The 20,520-nt window shown below is 41.7% G+C and overlaps 2 protein-coding genes across 6 annotated transcripts; one reads left to right on the top strand and one right to left on the bottom strand.

Annotated features, from left to right (window-relative positions):
* Positions 1 to 169: 169 nt before the first annotated feature.
* Positions 170 to 8,427, top strand: STARD6 (StAR related lipid transfer domain containing 6). The gene is given in 6 exon segments (XM_037372985.1): positions 170 to 1,285; positions 1,434 to 1,483; positions 5,128 to 5,254; positions 6,383 to 6,509; positions 7,562 to 7,655; positions 7,963 to 8,427. Coding segments are annotated over 6 exon segments (636 nt in total). The 5' UTR covers positions 170 to 1,195; the 3' UTR covers positions 8,111 to 8,427.
* POLI (DNA polymerase iota) lies at positions 8,394 to 20,493 on the bottom strand. 5 transcript variants are annotated; one of them, XM_037372980.1, is made up of 10 exons: positions 20,374 to 20,493; positions 18,717 to 18,842; positions 17,853 to 18,017; positions 16,931 to 17,083; positions 15,677 to 15,913; positions 14,292 to 14,470; positions 13,932 to 14,023; positions 12,623 to 12,756; positions 11,203 to 11,405; positions 8,394 to 10,155 (listed from the first exon to the last, which is right to left on the bottom strand). In XM_037372980.1, exons 3-10 carry the CDS (start codon positions 17,947 to 17,949, stop codon positions 9,331 to 9,333), a joined length of 1,920 nt encoding a protein of 639 aa, XP_037228877.1. In that variant the 5' UTR covers positions 17,950 to 18,017; positions 18,717 to 18,842; positions 20,374 to 20,493; the 3' UTR covers positions 8,394 to 9,330. The 5 variants fall into 5 exon arrangements, with proteins under 5 accessions (XP_037228877.1, XP_037228878.1, XP_037228875.1 ...); XM_037372981.1 differs by having other exon boundaries at positions 18,717 to 18,839; positions 20,374 to 20,491; XM_037372978.1 differs by lacking the exon at positions 20,374 to 20,493 and adding an exon at positions 19,657 to 19,834.
* Between the last annotated feature and the right edge of the window lie 27 nt (positions 20,494 to 20,520).

The raw sequence follows: 20,520 nt of genomic DNA, 5'->3' as shown, positions 1-20,520 counted from the left end.
GGTGCCCGCTCCGCGCCCGCTCCGTGCCTCTGAGGTGAGTGTGAGCCGCTGCCGTGTCCTCTCCCTCCAGCCCTGAGCTCCCGCTGGCAGGGCCGCTTCTCCCGGAGAGCGCCGTGGGGGGCTACCGGGGGGGGCTTCCTCCGCGGGGGGGAGGGTCCCGCCAGGCAGGCCTCCGGCTCCGCCGCGTTTTCGGTGGTGGGCTTGGCCTGTCAGCGCGCCCTGAGCCGGCCGCGGGTCTGGTAGGCCCGGCCAGGCCCCACCTCGCCGGAGGCGCCGTGAATTCGTGCCCGGCGGAGGGTGGGTGATGTGCTGCTCTCTGCCCTGGCCCCCCGCGGGCATCGTGCCTTCTGGGGCGCTGGCTAAATCCCAGGGGATGGCACTGAGGGAGCTCTGGAAGAGTCGGTGCCGCCCCTTACACCACGCAGCCCCGTAAAGGTTTCGGTATGAAGGTAACTTGGTGTGAGAGACTAGCAGACTAGCTAGAGACTAGCGCAGAAGGGTTCGGTGCTGTCGGCCTGAGAACCACAGATGATGATCTTATGAGAAGAGCTACAAGAGAGAGGTTGTACTGGGTGGAAGGAGGAAGGCTGGGGAGGTGGGAGCTGCAACACACCGGAGATGCCTGCATTGGGGAGGGCTGCGTGGAGGATGTCTTGGAAACGCTGGTGTTTGCAACCTGCCGGCTGCTGGAGCCAGGCCTCTCGCTTGCCAAAGAGTTTCCACAGTAGCACAGTTTAACATGATTGTTGCATAAAGTTCTGATATAAGAAAAATCCCTCTTCAGTTGTTTGGGCTTTGTGTGTGTTAACTACACAAGTTGCTATGAATCTAATGACTTTAGCAAATCATAGCAGAACTGGAATCCCAGGTCATAAACTGTATAAAGAGGGGAAGTTTTAATGTGGAGTGAGGATGGATTTAATAGGGAGTGAATGGTGTGTCTCACTGGGTGTTGCTATTCATTCTCTAGATCACACCAACAGCTCTACTTCTCAGTATCCCAGACTGTAAGTCAGTTACAGAGTTTTGTTTTTCAGAAGTCGAGTATGATGAATAAAAAGTTCATTTGATAGAATCACTCAGTTAATATATACTAAAGCCTGTAGAAAGAAAACAGGAATGAGCTCTGTGGTTTTTGCTTTAAGGAATGCCTTTATCATACACCAGCAAATCACTTTTAAATCTTTACAGATAAATGGACTATAAGAAAACTGCAGATGGAGTTGCAGAAAAAATTATATCATACAGTCAAGATACTTCAGGATGGAGAGTGATAAAAGTTTCAGTAAGAAAATATTGGTTACTATTGTTTATGAAGTTATTTTTATTGAATACATTTTGTTGCAAAAAGTGTTTAAAACTTTTCCTTTAAAAATTAGTTGACAACCCTTTATCAAATGCTAAGTTTTTATTTTTCCTTTTTCTGCTTTGAGAAAAATGTTACAGTTTCTTCAAAGCCTTCAAAAGAGTATGCAGGAAATATGTAAGTATTTATGTTTTGTTTGTCATTGTAATGAATAACAACGTCTTTTTTGAACAGTGACACCCAAGATTGACATGGAAAAGTGTCATGGTTTAACCTCAGCCAGAAACTAAGTATCACACAGCTGCTTGCCCACTCCCTGCCCCCAGAGGGATGGGGAGGAGAATCAGAAAGGAATGTAAATCTCTAGGGTTGAGATAAGAGCAATTTTAATAACTAAAATAAAACAGGAGGGGAAAAAACCCAAAACAACAATAATAAATATAAGAAAAAGGAGGGAGAAGAGGAGATTAATAAAATCCAAAGGGAAGGGGTAAAAAAAACCCCAAGTGGTGCACAATACAGTTGCTCACCACCCACTGACTGATGCTCCAGCCGTGATCCATGGGCCCCAACCAACTCCTGCCAATTTACATATCGAGCATCCTATGGTATGGAATATCCCTTTGGCTAGTTTGGGTCAGCTGTCCTGGCTGTGTCCCCTCCCAGTTTTTTGTGCCCCTGCAGCCTTCCTGATGGCAGGGCATGAGGAACTGAAAAGTCCTCGACTTAGTATACTAGCAACAACTAAAAACATAAGTGTGTTACCAGCATTGTCCTTACACCAAATACAAAACACAGCACTGCACCAGCTGCTAATAAGAAAATTTAACTCGTCCCTGCTGAAACCAGGACATAAAGTTAACCACATTCTGTCCTTTGTGGAAGTGTTAAGTTTGGTTTTGTTATCTGTAGAGAAGTTTTTTGTGCTGTAGTTATGCTGGGTCAGAAGTAGGGCTGGAATACAAAAGGTGGATTTCCCAAGCAGTTTTCAAGTGTGCTATAAAAATGAAATGCTATGTAACACTTGGTGATATGGAAGAAGTAGATATGAAGTCACAGCTTTGGCCTGAAGTCAGTAACTCTGCCTGGTAGAATATTCTATTCAAGGCATTACATTTTACCAGCTGGGCTTTGCTTTTTACTCTTTCATACTTGTGAAATGACTGGTACTCACACATGCAGATAGGCTTATGCTCTCTCTCTACCTTATCTGTCCTTTGTACCTTTTTCTGCCTGGCACCTGAAACTGATCTAACTGTACTGAGAAGAAGAAAGTGGTGTAATCTCTGGAGGAGCAGCTCCTTCTGTCCTTCCTTCTCTTGAGCAGTAAATTCTGTGCTGTTAAAGAGCTAGATTTGGCCTGAGGGTGGAGTTAAGCAAGGCAGGCTAAGCTGATCTTGCAGCTTGCTGTTGCTGATAGAGTTGGCTCTACTCTCCATTTCTTCCCTATGCCTCTCCTGGTGCTGCAATTCTGCTTCTCATTTATGGTGGCTGTGGCACTCAGGTGATTGTTCACCAGGCTCATTAAGCTCATTAAACTAAGGGAAAGCAAAAAAAAACCCAACCCCCAACCCCTGCCAAAACAACTCACTGAAGAGAAGTGTGCAAGAGTGGAGGAAAAGAGAACGCTTGCAATATGTTCTTAGCGTGTCCCTTTTTTTTTTTTTAATGCCTAATGAGTATTAAATTATACTAAACGCTAATCTAGACAGATAGGCAGTAGAGAAAACTTGCATCTGATTTTTTTTTTTTTGTTCTTGGTATGATGAGATATTTGTGATTAGGGGCACTCTAAATCCAGAAGTCTTGCTTGGTTTCCTAATTATTTCTGAAGGTTTGAGCAAAGAAGGTGTAATTACAGAAGGCAATGCTTTATCACTAATGTTACAGAAGAATTACTCTACAGTATTATAATGGAAAATAGTGTAATATTTCATTAGTATGTGTTAAAAGTACTTTACCTTAATAAGAATTTGCATACTTTGTGTGTGGCATTATTACTGTATTTCAGATCTTATTTCAAGACAGGTGGATATGAGGGAATGAGAGTTGGGTTGCTTAGAATTCATGAGAATGCACCTGACTTATTTTTGCGAAGGAAAATAAAAAAGCTATTATTTTAATCAGGCACGAAGCCATTTTCAGTCGTACTCAGACCTGTGTGTAGCAAGTCCTTTGCAGTTAGAAGCATCATTGTATTTTCTGCCATTTCATTCAGGGAGTTAAAATCTTTATTTTTGTACAAATCTTTGTCACATTAATAAGCAGTACTGATCCCTGGTGTGTCTTTTGTGAAGGATATAGCTGTTTCTAGGAGCAAAAGTATAGCTGTTCCCATTTTCAGTGTGACATTGAATATTTATTAACCACATATCACAAATACCAGTTTCTTTTTTTAATTGGCAGGAGTATTAACAGTTTGCTTTACTTGCTAAGTGTGGGATCTGGCAGTGAAAAGCAATAGAGGTCCTTGCTTCAGTCAGGTGAAATATTTTCAGCAGAGTTCAGGGAAGCATTAAGCTGTTTGTTGAAGTCTGAGAAGGATTTCATTTGGGATTATGTCACCTAAGCTCAAGAAAGGCAATGAGGTATGTATTTCAGTTTGCCTAAGATAGTGAAATTAGATTTGGTGATCCAAGTGGCCTTTACCAGGCTTACTTCCTCTTTTTCCGGTGTTCCCCATAATCCACTGTAAAAACTGGAAATGGAGATTTTTCAGAAGTGTGCCCTTTCTTTTATTCTAGCAACTGTGTCTTTCAGAAGCCTTGCCTAGAAGAAGTCTTCCTGGTTAACAACTCACTGAGTGTAGGAGAGAAGATATGACAGGATGCAAGCAAGAGCTCCTTAGGAGACTGGTAAACGTAAGTTCACGGGAGTTATTCCAAATACGAATATACTGATATTACCTGGTCCTGCCACAGCTTACTTTCGCTGGTTTTGAGTAGGCATTAAAATGTTTTCTGTTACCATCAGACCTGCTGTAGTTCGTGGAGAAGCAAGTTTCTGGAGCAGTCGTATACGCCCACACTGCACGTGCTCCACCAAGGCAGTAAGTGGTGACAAGGAGCTGCTGCAAAGTGAAGAAACAGACCCACGATTTTACAGGGCCTCTGTGTTTGGGTTTGAACTTGGCTCTCTTTGCTCTTTCTGACTTACACTCGTGCATGATCAGGTTCTGTAAATATGATTTCATGTTTCTTAAACTGTTTGCAAGCATAATCTCCTTTGAGCTCATCTGTTGTCACACGGCATCCTTCACCTTTGTGTTTAATTGCTGTCTGTGAGTGCTTGCTGTAGTGATTCACAGTTTCTCCAGGAACTAGGTGTGAGAACTCGCAGTATTAGTGAGCAGTTCCCAGCATTACAGGAGTTTCTTATTTCCTTGTGAGAGGCCCCTCTTCCCCTCTGTGAACTCTCCCTTGAACTCTTCAGAAGATTATGAACAAAACTGGAGAAATGCCAGTATGTGCTAGTTCATAAATAGATTTGCAATCAGTGTCAAAGTGGATTGAAAGTATACAGAAAAAATCAATTAATACATTAATTGCATATGTTTAAATTTACATGTTCCTCTGTAATAGCTCACAAACAATTCATTTAAAATGTGGGCTGTCAAGAATGTAATGGTCTCAAAAATCAGTTACAGAATAATAATTTTTATTTCTACTTGAATCTTAGTCAATCCACCAAGGGCATTTACGTCCATTTGCTTTACCTCATTACAGCCTGGCATCCCCAAACTGCTAGATGCTTATTATTGTATAACTTACTTTTCCAGTTCATAAATGTGAATTCAGTATCTGTTTTTTTGCACAATCTAGATACCGTGGAGAAGGGATAATTCAGGAAATCTCTAGTAAAATTATTCCTTTTATGTATCTTCCTGAATATCGAAACAAATGGGACAAAGCATTACAATCTTACAAGCTGTTAGAAAGGATTGACGAGGTAATATGATAATTTAATACAAAGATTTTACTTTAACTCTTTCTGCATGAATTATGGTGACTAAAAAGACCTCTACTTGGATGAAGAAACCTCTCAATGCAAAATACATTCTAGCTCAAGTAAAACTTCTAAATGTCCTGCTTATGTGAAATGTGTATGAAATATATCCTTCCCCTTAGGAATTCTAGAGTAATTTAAAAAGTAGGGTAAATTGAAGTATTTCTAATGAAGTAAATGGCCTCAAACATGCCAAGAATTCAGTCAGTGGTGAACAACAGAAGTCCCCATCAAGAGTAAGGTGACATCAATGACAATAAAATGTAGGGAAAGCTCCTCTCTCAGCGAGCATGGTTTACATAAACTAAAAAAATCACCAAAGTTAAAGGCAGTGTGCAAATTGCATTGATGCTGTGCTAGTGTGAAGGACCGTGTCTGCATTCCAGTTGCCTGGGTCCTTTGTTTTCGGCAGTCTGGAAACCCAGAACTCCAATGAAGAATATCAGTTCTGCGTTAGTTGGCTTTGATCTAACCACTTGAGAGAGATGCCCCTTTATGTGGAACATACGACACATGTATGAATGACTCAAGCGTATGAAAGTACTCCCTAAACTGGGGGGGGGGGGGGGGGGGGGGGGGGGAAATTCCTCCTGTCTTTGTCTTCCCTGAACCTCTATCTTTCTTTCCTCTGCCCAGATCTGCTAGAGTTGGTCAGGTGATAGGATATCTTTGCTGCTTTTGGAACTGATTTAGTTTAACAGATTGTACATCTTTGTCCTGGAACACAGTATGCAGTCTAGTACGTGCATTTTAATGCAAATAAGCTTTCTAGCTCCATCAAACATGGACACTAAATGGGTGCATTTTGAGTTTTTCCACATGGAAACCATACTCCTGCTTCAAATCTAGGCCACAAGGGATAGCAGTGAATCCCTGCCCTGTGCTACTGGTAGAATCCTTTCATGGCATGTTACTTCTGCACTAACTAGATGATGATAACTGTTGTCTTAGCTAACAAGTAGGAATCCATTTTTGTCACATCCTTATTATTCAACATGTAATGCTGCTTTGCCAATTAGATGACACTTAGCTTACATACTAATGTAAAAAATTACCTTTCCTTACTTGTAGGACACTGGTATATACCACAGTGTAACACATAGTTATGGTATGGGACTGGTTTCATCAAGAGATTTTGTTGACCTGCTGCACGTTAAACCATACCCTGGTGATATCCTTACAACTAACTAGGTTGCATGTAACTACTGCATGTTTTCCTATTTTGACTGCATTTGGGAAATCCTAAGGCTGTGAAGTCCTGCAGCCTAAATGCAGTACGGAGTACCTTGCTTTGCGTGTGGCCTTAGTAATGTTTACAATCCCCTCCTGTTTATCCCCAGAACAAAGTTGTTTTAGTTAATACTGAAACGATCAAAATTGATCCTCAAAGGAAACACTGCATTCTTGGTTTATTCTCCTATTATGCCTCTCTTTGAGAAATTGAACAAAATGTAGTAGTAGTAGTGTGAAAATGTAGAATTTATTTCACTATGGAAATTTAGTGTTTCTTTAAGAACACCTTTCTGTACTTAGATGGCTTCCTGACCAGGTGCTACTTGCCCAATATTCTGTTCTTAGAGTGAACTGCTAATTTGCCCCATATTTGATTTTCTTTGAGTTTGGCTCTATAAACTTCTACAAAATCTGAAATTACTAATGTTACAACTATATGGCCAACCAGGAAAATACCTCACTGCTACTCCATTTCTGTGCTAATCTTTTTCCTTTGGGTGGATCTTAGTACATGGCATAAAACATTTTTCATCTTGGAACTTTACTGACCTATCTATTTTTCAAGCCATATTATGACAATACTTTACTACGCAAAAGTAATGGATAACTTCACAAAACAACCCCTCCTAACTACTACTGTGCATGTGTACAGCAGTTTCCTCATCATCTCTGCAGTTGTGTTTACTAATTAATGACATCTGCTGACAAACTGACTTCTTTGTCCCGAACTAAGCCACACCTCAACACTTAAGCATGAGTAATCATGTCTCAAGGATAATACTTTTGGGTATGCCTGCCCAAACATCTCTAGAAGTTCTTATATTTGTTGAATTACTTGCATAAATAAGTATTTAATGACCTTTAGGTGTTTCACCTACAGAATGCCATATTGTGAGATCTTGTGCCATCCTATAGCAGTTGGAGTAGTTTGTTTTTAAAAGGTATTTTTGAATCGTATGATTGACATATATAAACATAATTAATTTGGTTTTGTTTTTTGTGTGTGGTGGCATGTAGCCCTCAGCGTGGAATATTCCAGCTGCCCTCCAACTCCCTCTTGTGTCCGAGGCTATAACAATCCCTGTGGCTATGTGTGTTCACCTTTGCCCGAGTAAGTATTTAAAGCCCTCTTCTGTTAGCATCTTCAGTTACTCAGTTGTCTTCCTTGTACAAAGCTTGAAATCTACTGAACCGTGCAACTATTTAAAAAAAATTATTTCGACAGTTTTATTCCTGGGAAGTGTTTTGTGCCTCAGACGATCTTTTGAAACAATTGAAACTTTGTACATCCTCCACTTTTCAGTGTTAGTAATTTCAAGGGGGATGGACTACAAATTGTTAACATTTGTACATCTCAAGTAAGTTTCATGGCAGGAGTTACAAGTGTTAACTGACAGATTGTGCTCCTTTCCTCACAGGAATCCAGAGCATTCTATGCTAGTTGTATTTATTCAGCCAGAACTAGGAGGAATGCTTCCAGGTTCTGTAGTGGAGACAGCATTGCCTACTTATCTCATAATCACCGATACAAGGGCTGGACTGAAAGCCTTGAAAGACCATAATTAAATGTAAGTGGAAAATAATAAGCACCTAAGTCACATGCATCTTCTACTTGGATTAATTTTTAAAGTAGATGATGAAGTTTATTTTAATTGTGGTTTATGTGGAAATACATAAAGCTTTAACTGTTAAAATGGTGAGTGCTGGTTTTCTTAGTTCTTGGGAATGATCAAGAATTTACACTGAAGTGCCATCAAAGTATAGGATGTCGCTTTCAATGTAATCAGGTGATGTTTTGTAGTATTTTTGCACTTTATATGCAGAGAATCTATATATACACACAAGAATCTGGTGATACAAATTACAGCAATGTGTAAATACCATAGTCAAATATTTTGCCATAGCTTTAAACACACTGATAAATTCTTACCTCAATTATGTACTCTTGACTGAAACAAGGAAACATCTTGTGTACTAGAGACTTTAAACATGTTTATTAACTGTAAGTGTACAAGTGTAATTAGCAACTATTTCACTTGTTTTGGAATGAAATATTTAAAGAAAAGCCTGATTAATTTGTATCTGGCATCTCATTAAAAGCTGCTTTTTATACATAGAGTTTGTAGTCTTCTGAATCCTGAGCACCAAACTTAAACACTTTTTACATGCTGACTAACTTCCAGGAACAAGCTGGTAATACGATTCATCTGCAAGTAATGTTCCCTGTTACCCCTGAGTATTTCTAGTACTTCTAGTTGTGAGTTAACTGCAGGAAATGGCGATGGCCACGCAAATAGCAATTTCCATTACAGATCATAGGAACAGTGGGGCACATTAAAGAATACTGTAAAAATTGCTTTCATCTTCTCTGCTCAATCCCCTCCCACATTGTTAGAAACAATTAACTGCATACGTAGTATGTAACTCAGTGAAATTAAAGTAAAAATTCCTTTCCCCCCAGTCACCGGATTAAGGTATTAATAGCAAATACTAAATATGTTTACATACTATACTAGTTTTAGGTCAACAACTGAAGATTCCTCAGATAAATGTCAATTTATAGGAAAGAAAAATAAGACAGACTAATTGCTACCTAACAGAGTCACCAGCAGGTTTTATGTCAAAAGTTGCCAAAAACGTATTTTTAATATTCACATCTTCACAATGTATAGTAAACTTTCCATAAATAAAGTGCCTACAAGTGCTGATTCTTTCAGTATTATTAAAAACAATACCAGTTTTACAAGGTGGTATGAATACTTCTGGAAGTCTTGATGATACTTCTATCACTGTGGCTTAAAATATCTTAGTAAACTGTTAGACTGTGATAAACATGATGCTGTATTCCTTCTTCCTTTATTTGTTTTAGGCTTTTCAGGGGGTTTATCCCTAGAAGTTTTGGACACATGTTCCTGACTCTTCCATTCAGCTAGTAGTTCATTTTGCACATCTGCAGGTAGTTCATAAAAAGTCTTTGTGTCAACATTGGGAGGAAATACAGTTCCTGCTGGCCTACTAGACGTTTTACCCTCAGAAGTTGTTTCAAAGGCCTGCTTATCTTCATCCAAGACAGGGACATGCAGTACAGTTTGGCTGGCTCCAGCTTCCAGAGATGATGGTTCTCTCTCTCTGATGGTCATAGAGTCAGTAGGTTGTTTTTCCGTACCACTGCTTGTCTGTGCACTTCTGGGATGCTCAGAAGGACAGCTGGCCCCAGACCTGTGTGCAAGCACAGCTGAAGATTCATGGGCTGACGTGAGAGGTATACTGCACCCTGCAGAGCATGTGTCACTGTTCAGTCCCTTAGAATGTGGGGAAGTGCTGTGTACCTCTTCTGCAAAACATACTGATGGCTCACCCAAAACATTCTCAGTAGGTGTTGCTTCTGTTTTTTCAGAAATAATTTCTTTTTGAATATCTTTTGGAAGTTCCTTGAAGACTTCCTGGTCAATGTCAGAAGGCGGCAAAAAAAAGGGGATGTCAGGAACTCCTACTTTTTTAATACCGCTTTTCTTTTCCTCTGAAAGTTTCCTAGTTTTTGCAGTTCCAGTTCTGTTGCAGTTCTGGTTCCAAGAAACACTTCCCTCACCTTGTGAGACATCTTCCGTTTCCTGTGGCAAAAAAAATTAGTATGTTCTGTGCAGTCTACTAGTGGCCAAGCACTATTTTACTAACAGCAACTTAAAATTATTCCTTAACAGACAGTAATTGGTTTTTTTCCCTTATGATGATCGGTAATGATTTTTGAAATCTTATATTCAAACATAGGCCTTAAAATGTACACACATGTAGGAATCCTTTTTGTATTTTGAAGTAGCAAATACTTCAAATTTACATTTTATTGCTTTAAAACTCTGGAGCTTTGGAATACACGGTATGATGTTATATGTCACATTCCTGAGCAGCTGAGAAACAGACAAGCTTATCAATATGCAGAACTGCTAGGTCCAGAAGGAAACGGTAAACATTACAAAACATAATTTTGAAGTTACAGAGTTTTTATATTATGTACTGAAAGCATCTTGTGGAAATACTTTGCAGTGTTTCCACATACAGCTAACTCCTATGCTGTCTAGCATATGCAGCTGGGAGGTAGGAGATTTGCTCAGTTCTGAGCAGGAATTGGAAGTTCACTCGATCAGAAACTAGTGGCCAATACAGAGTTGAATCTTTGAATAATCTGTAGTCTGAACAGGGTGACCTGAGAATGCATAGTAAGGGAAATACTCACTGTGAAAGTATCTTAATAAAAGCAATGAGGTAAGTTATAAGTAACTTTAAGGAGATTTTAGTCTATGGTAAAAGATGCTTCAGTATGATAATACCTGAATAAGTGGCCTGTTTTTTCACAGATGCTAAATAAAGGGCAGATCTTACTGGAATGAACAGCCAAATTCAGCAGTTATTTTTTAGAAGACATAAGCTCTCCTATGGAATTCTGTTCTCTTCAGTTAAGGGGCTTGATAACCTAGCTGGCTGTCTCATTCAAGATAGTATTAAACCTCTTTTAAGCAAGCTGTCTAATGAAAGAAAGCAAACGAGTAACACCCGCTCAGAAGACTCCAAATAAATCTTCATTTAAGGTTTAAATCTGTATCATAAATACAGAAGTATCTTATGACTTATCTGTAGATAGTTTTCAGTATCTTTCAGCTTACCCAGACACGTTTATGAGAGCCTGATGCTGGTGACATCTGCTTTAGATAGAAACCAATTGATCCTTTCTTGCTGCTAGGAAGATTTTTGAGGTTGGAGAAGCAGACACTGAGAAGGGTAAGATGAAATGGTAGATCTACATCTACCATCTTTCGAAAGAGTTTCATTAGTATATCAACCAATGGGGATAAAATGTTGCTGCTTTCTAAAAGAAAAAAGGTTGGAAAAAAGCAATGTGTATGTAATCAAAAGTGACCAAATAAGATTGATTGAAATAGCAAAGGGCAAAGGCAAACTTACAGCTCCACATTCTGAACTTTCAACATTTTGCATGTGCACAGAAATAAAGAGATCAGTCATATGTAAGAACTGAGTATACAGTACTGTTCTTAGCAATATAAGAATATTTGTAACTCCCACCTTTATACCCTAGGGAAGCCTTTATTCATCTCAAAACATGAATCGAAGTATTAAATTCTGAACACTGCTAGTGGCTTCCAAAATAATCTGTGGATATATAGTTGTTAAGATGTTCATTCTGCCCTGTCAGGTATGTCCTCAACTAAATAACAGGCTTTCCCCCGCCCCCCCCCCCAGTAAAAACACTTAATTTCACAGCTGTGATGATTACTTTATAGTATGTACTTAGGTTAGAAAAGAAGAATTACAGAATAGAAGCCAAGCTGAATAGATTTGAAAAATAATCCAATTGTACCAAAAAGGTCCTTTACAGAGCCGTGTCAGTATATACCATTACCCCAACGCTGGTAATAACCGTATGGTTTATTGGAGTTTGTATGACTCTATGAGTTGACAGTAATTATTAGTCTCCTCCAATGTAGAAGTCAGTAGCAATTTTGAAGTGGGAAGCTACACAGAATTTCAACAGCTTCTCTAGGCCATTGAGAAGTAATTTGGGAATTGAGGTCAGGGAACAGTGATACAGTGTGCTGATACAGCAGTGATTCAGATTTATTTCCTTACCCCAATCTGAATGAAGTGTCAAATGAATTGCAGTTGCTGGTTGGAAAGCTTAAGTCTGAGAAGGGCGAGAGTCTTTATGTTATTAATTTTCAGAAGTACATCAAAAAGATGAATTACATAATGAAACTGAGAATGTAATTCAAATCCGTAACAGAGAAAAGCAGATTACTAATCTGGGAAGCAGCCTCCAGTCACCCTTTCCCACCCCACCAAGAAATTTACTGCAGGGAATCCAGCCAGACTGGGTTAAAACATGGTAGTAACATAGAAGTTATGCCTGCAGTGGATTTCTGTATGGTTTTAGCATATGTCATCAAACAGAAAAGTTTCCAAATACTAAGTGTACGGAATATCACCATGACATTACATGACGGAATTGTACAGAGAAGTTAGGTGGTAGCAGCACAAAGCTGATGCTTTCAAAAATTCTAAGTTTACCTTTTCCAAATTTCTGAACGAGATGAGGTGGAATAGGACACTGACGACTTTCCCGGTTAAAGCATTTATCAGTTGAGGAGAACTGACGGATGGTCAATCTTACTGTGTGTGGTTGTCTTCCATCTTTGTATATTCTATGGAGCATTAATGGGCACAAACCAATTAAGTATTTTTCAGAGGGTCTATGGAAACTGTCACAGCATCTAGGTTACCAAGTCAAATTAAGTATTATGGATGTCTCCCACCTTCTGGCTTTGGGTCACTGATTATACGGGCAGCTTTGGGTCCTAGCTGGTTCCCTTAATTACCCGTAAGTTAGAAGTTCCATACAATGTGAATACTGTCTCCCATGAGTCTTAGCTGAAGTGAATGTGAAAATTAAGTGGGTCAGTCTGCAACATTGCCACATTTCAGTATTTAATACATTAGAAGCAGTACAGTCTATGAAGTTAATACCCTGTACAATCCTCAGCTTTTAGCTTTTTGCTTTTCAAGGAAACATCCCCCCGCTTTAGCAGCGAAAGGTTAGCACTTCAAATTTTGTGATTACAGAGCAGTGTCTGAGATGCAGATAAAAGACTGCTTGCCCACAGTGTTAATGCCACTAAAATGGACATATCTATTGTGAGACTTGCATGGATAGGGGGACAGAAAACCTTTAAGAACTGTAGATGATTTTAAGGCTAAAGAGAGCCATAGGATAGAAGGGGGGGATAGGGAAGTCAAAGTAGTCAAGACAGGAGTAAATGCATCCTCTCCTACTATGCTGGTGTTTTTGTAGAGTATCTTGGGCTTGGATACTGCCTGGGTTCACAGGGTAAGGGAAATAGGAAGAAATGAAAACATTCTTTCAGCCTGACAGAAAAAAGACTGCTGTTCTACAGCAGGCGTGCAAAAATGGTGATCACCAAGGGTCTGAAAGTAGAGAAAGACAACCTAGGGTCCCTCACACAGATTAGTGAAGACCACCAGATACTGTGTGACACACAATCAAAGCAACGGAGAAGGATCAGCAGACAGAATACGCAGAGATCCTTAACAGAGAAGCTGCAAAGGGACAGAAGGGCTGGCAGCCATCCTGGGGGCAAGAGAAAAGATGGGGGCAAGAGGAAAGTGAGGCAATACAGCAGGACAATCCATGAATCCATGAATTGATAAAGACCAAAGGGGAGGTTGGAGAAGCAGGTGCTGTCCCTATAAATGCATTTTGTTGAGAGAAGAAATGTAGATTATGAGACAAACCAAACATAACACTCCAAGTCCCTTCAGGTCACAATTTCAGTCATCAGAGAGTATTGAAGACAGTCACCTGTCTAATAGGTTAGGAAGCAGTTCTTCAATTTTCTCTTTAATTTCCACTTCTGATGAACATTTTTTAAAAGAATCTTCATCACTAAAGGACTGAAAAAAAACCCACATAAGTCCTTTTGATTTTATATTTACTTCAAAATTCTTAAGAGGAAAAAAAGTATCATAATTAAGTGTGTAGAATTAACACCAAGAGATCTTTCACATACAGAGCTCAACTGAACTTCAGGAGAGTTACGCATTGAGTTGTACTGGAGAATACATACAAAAATTCATCATTTTGGTTAGTTCAGCAAAGCTGTATAAAACTAAAAGCAATTTTTTTTCCTCTTTGTAAAGTACTTCAGAACAATACTTGTACCTGAGGAGGGCCTGATGGAGTCACAGGGGAGTCATCTTCTCCGTAACTGAGTTTTTGGATACGCTGAGCAATAGAAACACCCAGTTCTTTCTCTAACATGGCAGGTGGAAATGCTTGAAGATCACACACGTTCTTAACACCAAGGGTTTCAAGACGTTTGGTAGTTTTGTAGCCAATGCCTAAATAAAACGTGTAGAAGAATGGCTGCAGAAGCATGGCCTTAGAATCTCTGAAGACCTGCACAATCCAGGCCTGGTATTAGAATAGGCCTGTAATCAGAATTGTGCTGAAGTTGCTGTGCTGAAGGTAACAAGAAAGGTAGCCTTGAGCTACTCTTGAATCCTGAGACCAAGTCATTATGTTGTGCCAACAGGCCGTGGCTGTAACGAGCTACAGCTGTTGGGAAAGAGGTGCAGGGCCAAGAGAGATAGGGACCGTATGGGAAAATAGGGAGTAACAAACTACAAGGCTGAAGCACAGCAACACAATTAGCTACATGGATAGAATGCTTATTTCAGTCATGATAATTAGGGGTGTGAGAACCGCGTGCATTTAGAGACTACTAACCAATTATATTTCTGCTTTACGAATATGCATGTGTATCGGTTCTATGTGAGTAGTGTTAGAAACTAATAAAGTTGAGCAAGATGCATAACTCATATTGAGCGTCTTCTTGACTCCAGTGAACCCTTCTTCCAACTAAAAATACACAGGAAAGTGAAAATTTATATAAACACATACACATAAAAAATGCCCACCCACGTAGTACTGACAGTTGTTTTCACTCCTGCAACAGAGGCTTTTCAGCAGCATCTTTAGTGAGTTGCCATTTGAATTTTAGAATCTGCCGTTAGAAAAGCTGTACTGGGACCCAGCAAAGGTCTCCACATGTAGCCTATATCAATTATCAATGCTTCCCAGCCAACAGTGCAGTGTGAACATAGAATAATTAGGCAAAGTACTTCCTCAGAGTATTCTGTCAGGCTCTTAACAGGCTGGTTTAGTAACTGTCAGTAGGTTTCCAATCAGTAAGTTTAAAGGAGTTTGTGTTGAAAACCTAGTATCAACCACAATGTGTGGACTTCAATAAAAATAAACTGGTATTTTAGTATTTTTGAAGGCATCCTGTAAAGTGCTGCAACACATTTATATCCCAACCGAAAATTAAGAAAACCAAAGTCCTTTCATTCCTTCTGCTAAACAAAACTCAAACAGCTTTTGAAAAAGAAAAGACAGCACCCTAAACACACACCTGCACAGCCCGCTGCCTGCTTGCGAGAACTAGAGTTTAAATTTCTTTCAGCTCTAATTTTTTCACTAGTTTTTCTTAGCATCTTAAGAGTTGTCAGTATGCCCTCCATCACTGCTCATAGCACCATACTTACCAGGCACTTTTTGGATGCAATCAAGGCTGCATAGTAGATCTTGACAGCTTTCAGGCAGAAGAACAGTTTGCTGATTTGGTTTAAAGGTCCCAGATACTAGTTTTGACAGTAATTTGTTAGAGGCCACCCCTGCACAGCCTGTGAGGCCCAGTCTCGCATATATGGCTTCCCTGAACTCTCCTGCAATCTGAGATCCAACAACTAGTCCTAAGTGCGTTGTATCATGCAAATTGATAGCTGCAAAGAAAAAGAAAGCAGCATTCAGTATGTAAACTGTTAGCTAATTCTCTAGCTGTAGATATTTTCTTCATTGCATTAAAGCAGTACAAGAAAGTACGGTCTCACGGGTTGAGTGGCAGTGCCATGGTTTCTGTATCCAAGCTGTTGTCTAAAACCAGGGGCATTCTGTCCAGGAAGAATAATATTTAGAGAGTGTTTTAAATATAAAATACAATATATTAAGAGATATCAAAGAAAAGCATTAAATATCACAGATTCTTGTACCAATGTCACCGAAACAGAGATTTACAAATCTTTATAATTTAGAGGGCTGTCGCAGCTAAGCCTTTATAACTCACATGCAAATGTCAAATGAGGCAAAGGACAAATCAGGCTTTTCCCTCCTCTCCAAACCACATTCAAAGTTATCGCAATAGCGTGAAGTCTGGGAAAAAACCCAACTGCTTTCCTTCCTAGTGCATGAAATGAGTATCACAGCTACTGAACGTGCTCTGAGTATCATAATATAGCTACTGTGTTCATGTTTGATGACGTATGAAACAGCTCAGTTAGCTACTTCAGTCTCAGTAAATCTATTCCTGACCTAATGGCTGTAGCAAACATTTAGGTTTTTGTTTGTTAAAAAAATCCGTTAAAAAACCAACTGTTAAAAAACTAATTCCATTTTGCCAATTGACAACAACATTCAAGCTGAAACAAAATTCTATGTCTTACTACAGTAAAAACTTATAAAGGGCAAGGAAAATATCTTCTCCCAAATTGTTGTACGTGCTCATCTACCACAGAGATGTGGTAGATTTTTACTGCCATCTGACTGCAGCACTGATTAACATTTGAGATACACGTACTCTTCTCAAATACAGAAACCAAGCACGGAGCAATACAAGTTTCCAGCTGTTCAGCTCTGGACAGTACTTAGAAGCTGACAGATACTATGTACTGAACTTCACAAATGTTTGCACGCTGATGTTCACAATGTTACATATTTTTCAGTATGAAGAACGCTTAACTCACCTTGGTTGTTGTATACATGGCCAGACACACAGACTCTGGAACATCTGCTTTGCTGTAACTGGTTTACTCTTTCCTTCACAATCTCTGTGATATCCACAAAATTTTCATCAAACCCAAGCCTTTCCACCAGCGGACAAAATTCCCCCAACAGCTCTAAGAAGAAAAGATACCCAAGGATAATATGCACACAGCTAATAATGTGAGGTTTTCAAGTCTGCATCAATCCATAGCTGATTTCCCATGGATTCAAGGAGGATGCTTGCACAAAAAGGAACTATGTTCTCTTCCAGATAAAATAAGGCACTTGTTTTAGCAAAGGTGAAGAGGAGGAATATTTCTTCATCCCACAACTACCTCTGTCATCTACTTTTCTTCTCCCTGAATCTCTTCCTTCTTTCTTCATTTGTTTTTTAACCTCTGCATACTTTCTCCTAAGGAAATCTGTTTCCCAGCTATGTGGGCTTTCACTTTTACATTATTATTTCCCCTGCTAACACTGCTCATGTGAAAAGCAGTAATCGGTGATAATGCTGGTGTATCATTTAAGAGATGCTGCAGAAGATCCCCCCACCTGAAGGCTGCTTCAGCATTCCATCCTCGTTGCTTCACCTTTACAAAAATATTACTGCAGCCAGTATTTAAGTAAGAAAAAATGTTCCTAAAGAACTACACAGGCATAATCCTAACACAGGGTATAAATCCCATATAACACCAGCAGGATATGTTTAGTGCCAGACCTAGAATGCAACCAAGCTTATTTTATGAAATGCTGACGTTGTAAGTAGTATCACCATGCAATGAGGCTCATTTTAATAAAAACTTTTGGAGCAGGAAAATCCCAAATACTGTTGCACACGTGTGCACCCACACACAGTTTAACAGGAAGCGTTTGGCCTCTACTGGAAAATTGTTAATTTTGTACCTGTAACCTTGTACGACATTTCCCTGTATGGAGTTAGATCTTCCCCATTAACCAGGATCAGCTGAGGACACTTCTCCTTAGCATCCTTGACAGACATCAGTTTCTTAACTCCAAGTTTTCTGGCTGCATAGTTACAGGTAACTACGATGTATTTCTGTTGCACACCTAAAAATATTTTTTTAAAGTTTAGGTTTCTTGGTACTTCACAGAGACTACATTACGTTAATGCCACTGTAAAGCATATGCTTTGATCAGAACTCCATGCCACAGAACAAGCAGACAAAGCAACACAACAGTCTTATTTTACGAAGATCATGAGAAGGACAGATCTCTTGATTTAATTACTGGATGGTAAGAACATTTTAAAACCTTATAGATGTTTTTTTCCCATTGTATGGTTGCTCTCAATTTTGGGCCTTTTTAGGCAACTTACCCATGAAAGTGCTCTTTATGTAATAGTCATTTTTTGGATGTACTTTCTTCACTGATCATAAGACACTACCAACTGCCTTGCATTCCTTCTTAACTCCTGGGTGGAATAAAGTGTGCTTTAAGCATGACTGTGTCAAAAGGCTCTGGCTCATTTGGGGAGCTCAGCCCTCTCTATGCCCATGTTATAAACCAGATTCAATGCCCAGAACTGCTCAGACACGTTGGCAAGTGCCTGTACTTGCGCTCAAGAGGATTTATTAACGTTGTAGTCAGAGCCACACAGAGTCTAGAGTGTACCTTGCTCACTCTGGATGTGGTTACGGGCTCTGGCGTACCTCACCACACAGTCACATCCTCAGTTTACTCACATCCTTAGTTTTTTTTCTGCCTGAATACACATAATCTCCAAATTAACAGCAAAGTAACTCATACCTAAAGGCTTGTCTCTTAATTCAGGATTACGGATAATTTCTACTTGTGCATAAAAGCAGTCCAAGTCAATGTGCACAATCACTCTGCGTGCTGTGCTTCTTGCTGATACGGACTTGCTGTGGCCTGCTGCAGGGAAAGCAAATGAACAGATTAAAAATTACTCGCCACCTAACATGCAATGTTACCATTTTTTAAAATGTTAATCCAGAGTAATAAACATATTACAAGAAAACTATAAAATTTACAAGTTTTATACTAATTCTGCCGTTGCATTAATTCTAGGATTACTTAAAGTGTGTAAATTGTCCATAACAACTCAGCTTACTACTAATCGCTCCCGGTTTTGGGGGGGTCAGTTGTATTTGTTTTTCACATAACTGATTTAGAACATTGCTTTACTGATACAATATTCTTTCACAACGAAACACTGTAACTTTTTTTAATGTATTTCTGTGAAATAATCTGGTTTTGTCTCTACTTCAGACAGCTCTATCAAATATCTGCCTTTCCCAGGGCTGGCCAACGAAGATGGCAAATCGCCATCTGACAAACGGCAAACCCTGCTACAAAAACAAGCCAGCCAAGGTCAAAAAAAAAAAAAATTACGAAAAAAAAGTGTTTCTTTCCCTGAGGTGAAAATAACCCCGTGGGCAGACAGTCCAGCCGCAAGCCCGGTCCGTGTGCCCCTCTGGGGGCGCGGCCCCCGGCTGGGAGCGGCACCACGGCGGTAACGCCAGCCGGAGCGGCCGGGACTGTGGCTGCCCAGGAGAGGCTCTGCCCCGGGACGGCGCCACGGGGAGCTTGCTCCTGCCGTCCCTGCCCCTCCGAGCCCCACGCGTGTCCCCGGCCAGCGAAAGGGGGGGGTGCGGGCACGCCGCCGCCGCCGCTACCCTCCGCAGCCGGCGCCATTGCTCCCCGCCCCACTGCCGGCCGAGCTCACACGGGGCGGGCGCAGCGGCCTCGCCGCCCGGCTGCGGCCGAAGCCAGTCGTCCTCATCCTCCTCCGTGGGCGGCGCGAAAGGCTCCATGCCGCCGCAACGCTGACTCAGCCACCGCTCCCGCCGAGCGCCACTGCCAGCGGGGATGGCCGCACTGCTGCGGCCCCTTCGCGTTGCGCCCGCCCCGGGGAGGAGGCGCCCGGCCGTGCCGCGCAGGTCCTAGCGCCGCCGAGGCGAGGGCCGAGGCCTCCGCAGGCGGTCGGGCCCGGGCGCCCCCAGGGGACGCCCCCGGGTGGCTCTGAGGAGGACGCGGGGGACGCAGCCCTTCGGGGGTGCGCTGTGGGCTTTGCGGCGGGGCCGCCGGGTTCCGTGACGGGGCTGCCTGGGGTTTAGCTCGTGGTGCAAGGCCCAAGCTCGGCAGGGCCGGCGGCCCCCGGCCGGGTGAGGGGAAGGCGGGCGGGGGTGGGGGGGTGGGGGGAGCGGGGCGGGGCGGAGGACACGAATAAACTGAACGTGGGGGCTGCGGGGTGCTTTGTGCTTGGGCACCTCGGCGGAGAACACGGGCAAGGGCGGCCTTATGGCGTGCCAGCGTCCCTGCCCCGGTGGGCTCCAGCGCCGCGGCGGCGTCCCCAGACCGGCCCCGGGCGCCCACCGCGCTCCCTCACGCTGGGGGCTAATCGGGACGAGACGCGCCGCACGGTTTCCTCCCGCCCCAGTACCTGCCGGCGCCGTCCCGCTCCGGGCTTCCTCCAGCCTCCGCCGCCGGGGAGCCCGAGCCCTACCGGCCCGGCACAGCTCCCCTCCGGTAACGCGCTCCCTCAGGCGGCCGCAGACGCCCGCGAGGGCCGCTGCGGCAGCGCCGCTGC

Source organism: Falco rusticolus, chromosome Z (assembly GCF_015220075.1).
Source record: "Falco rusticolus isolate bFalRus1 chromosome Z, bFalRus1.pri, whole genome shotgun sequence".
Taxonomy (NCBI): Eukaryota; Metazoa; Chordata; class Aves; order Falconiformes; family Falconidae; genus Falco; species Falco rusticolus.
The sequence above is the reverse complement of the archived record's forward strand: the minus strand, read 5'-3'. Positions and strand labels throughout refer to the sequence as shown.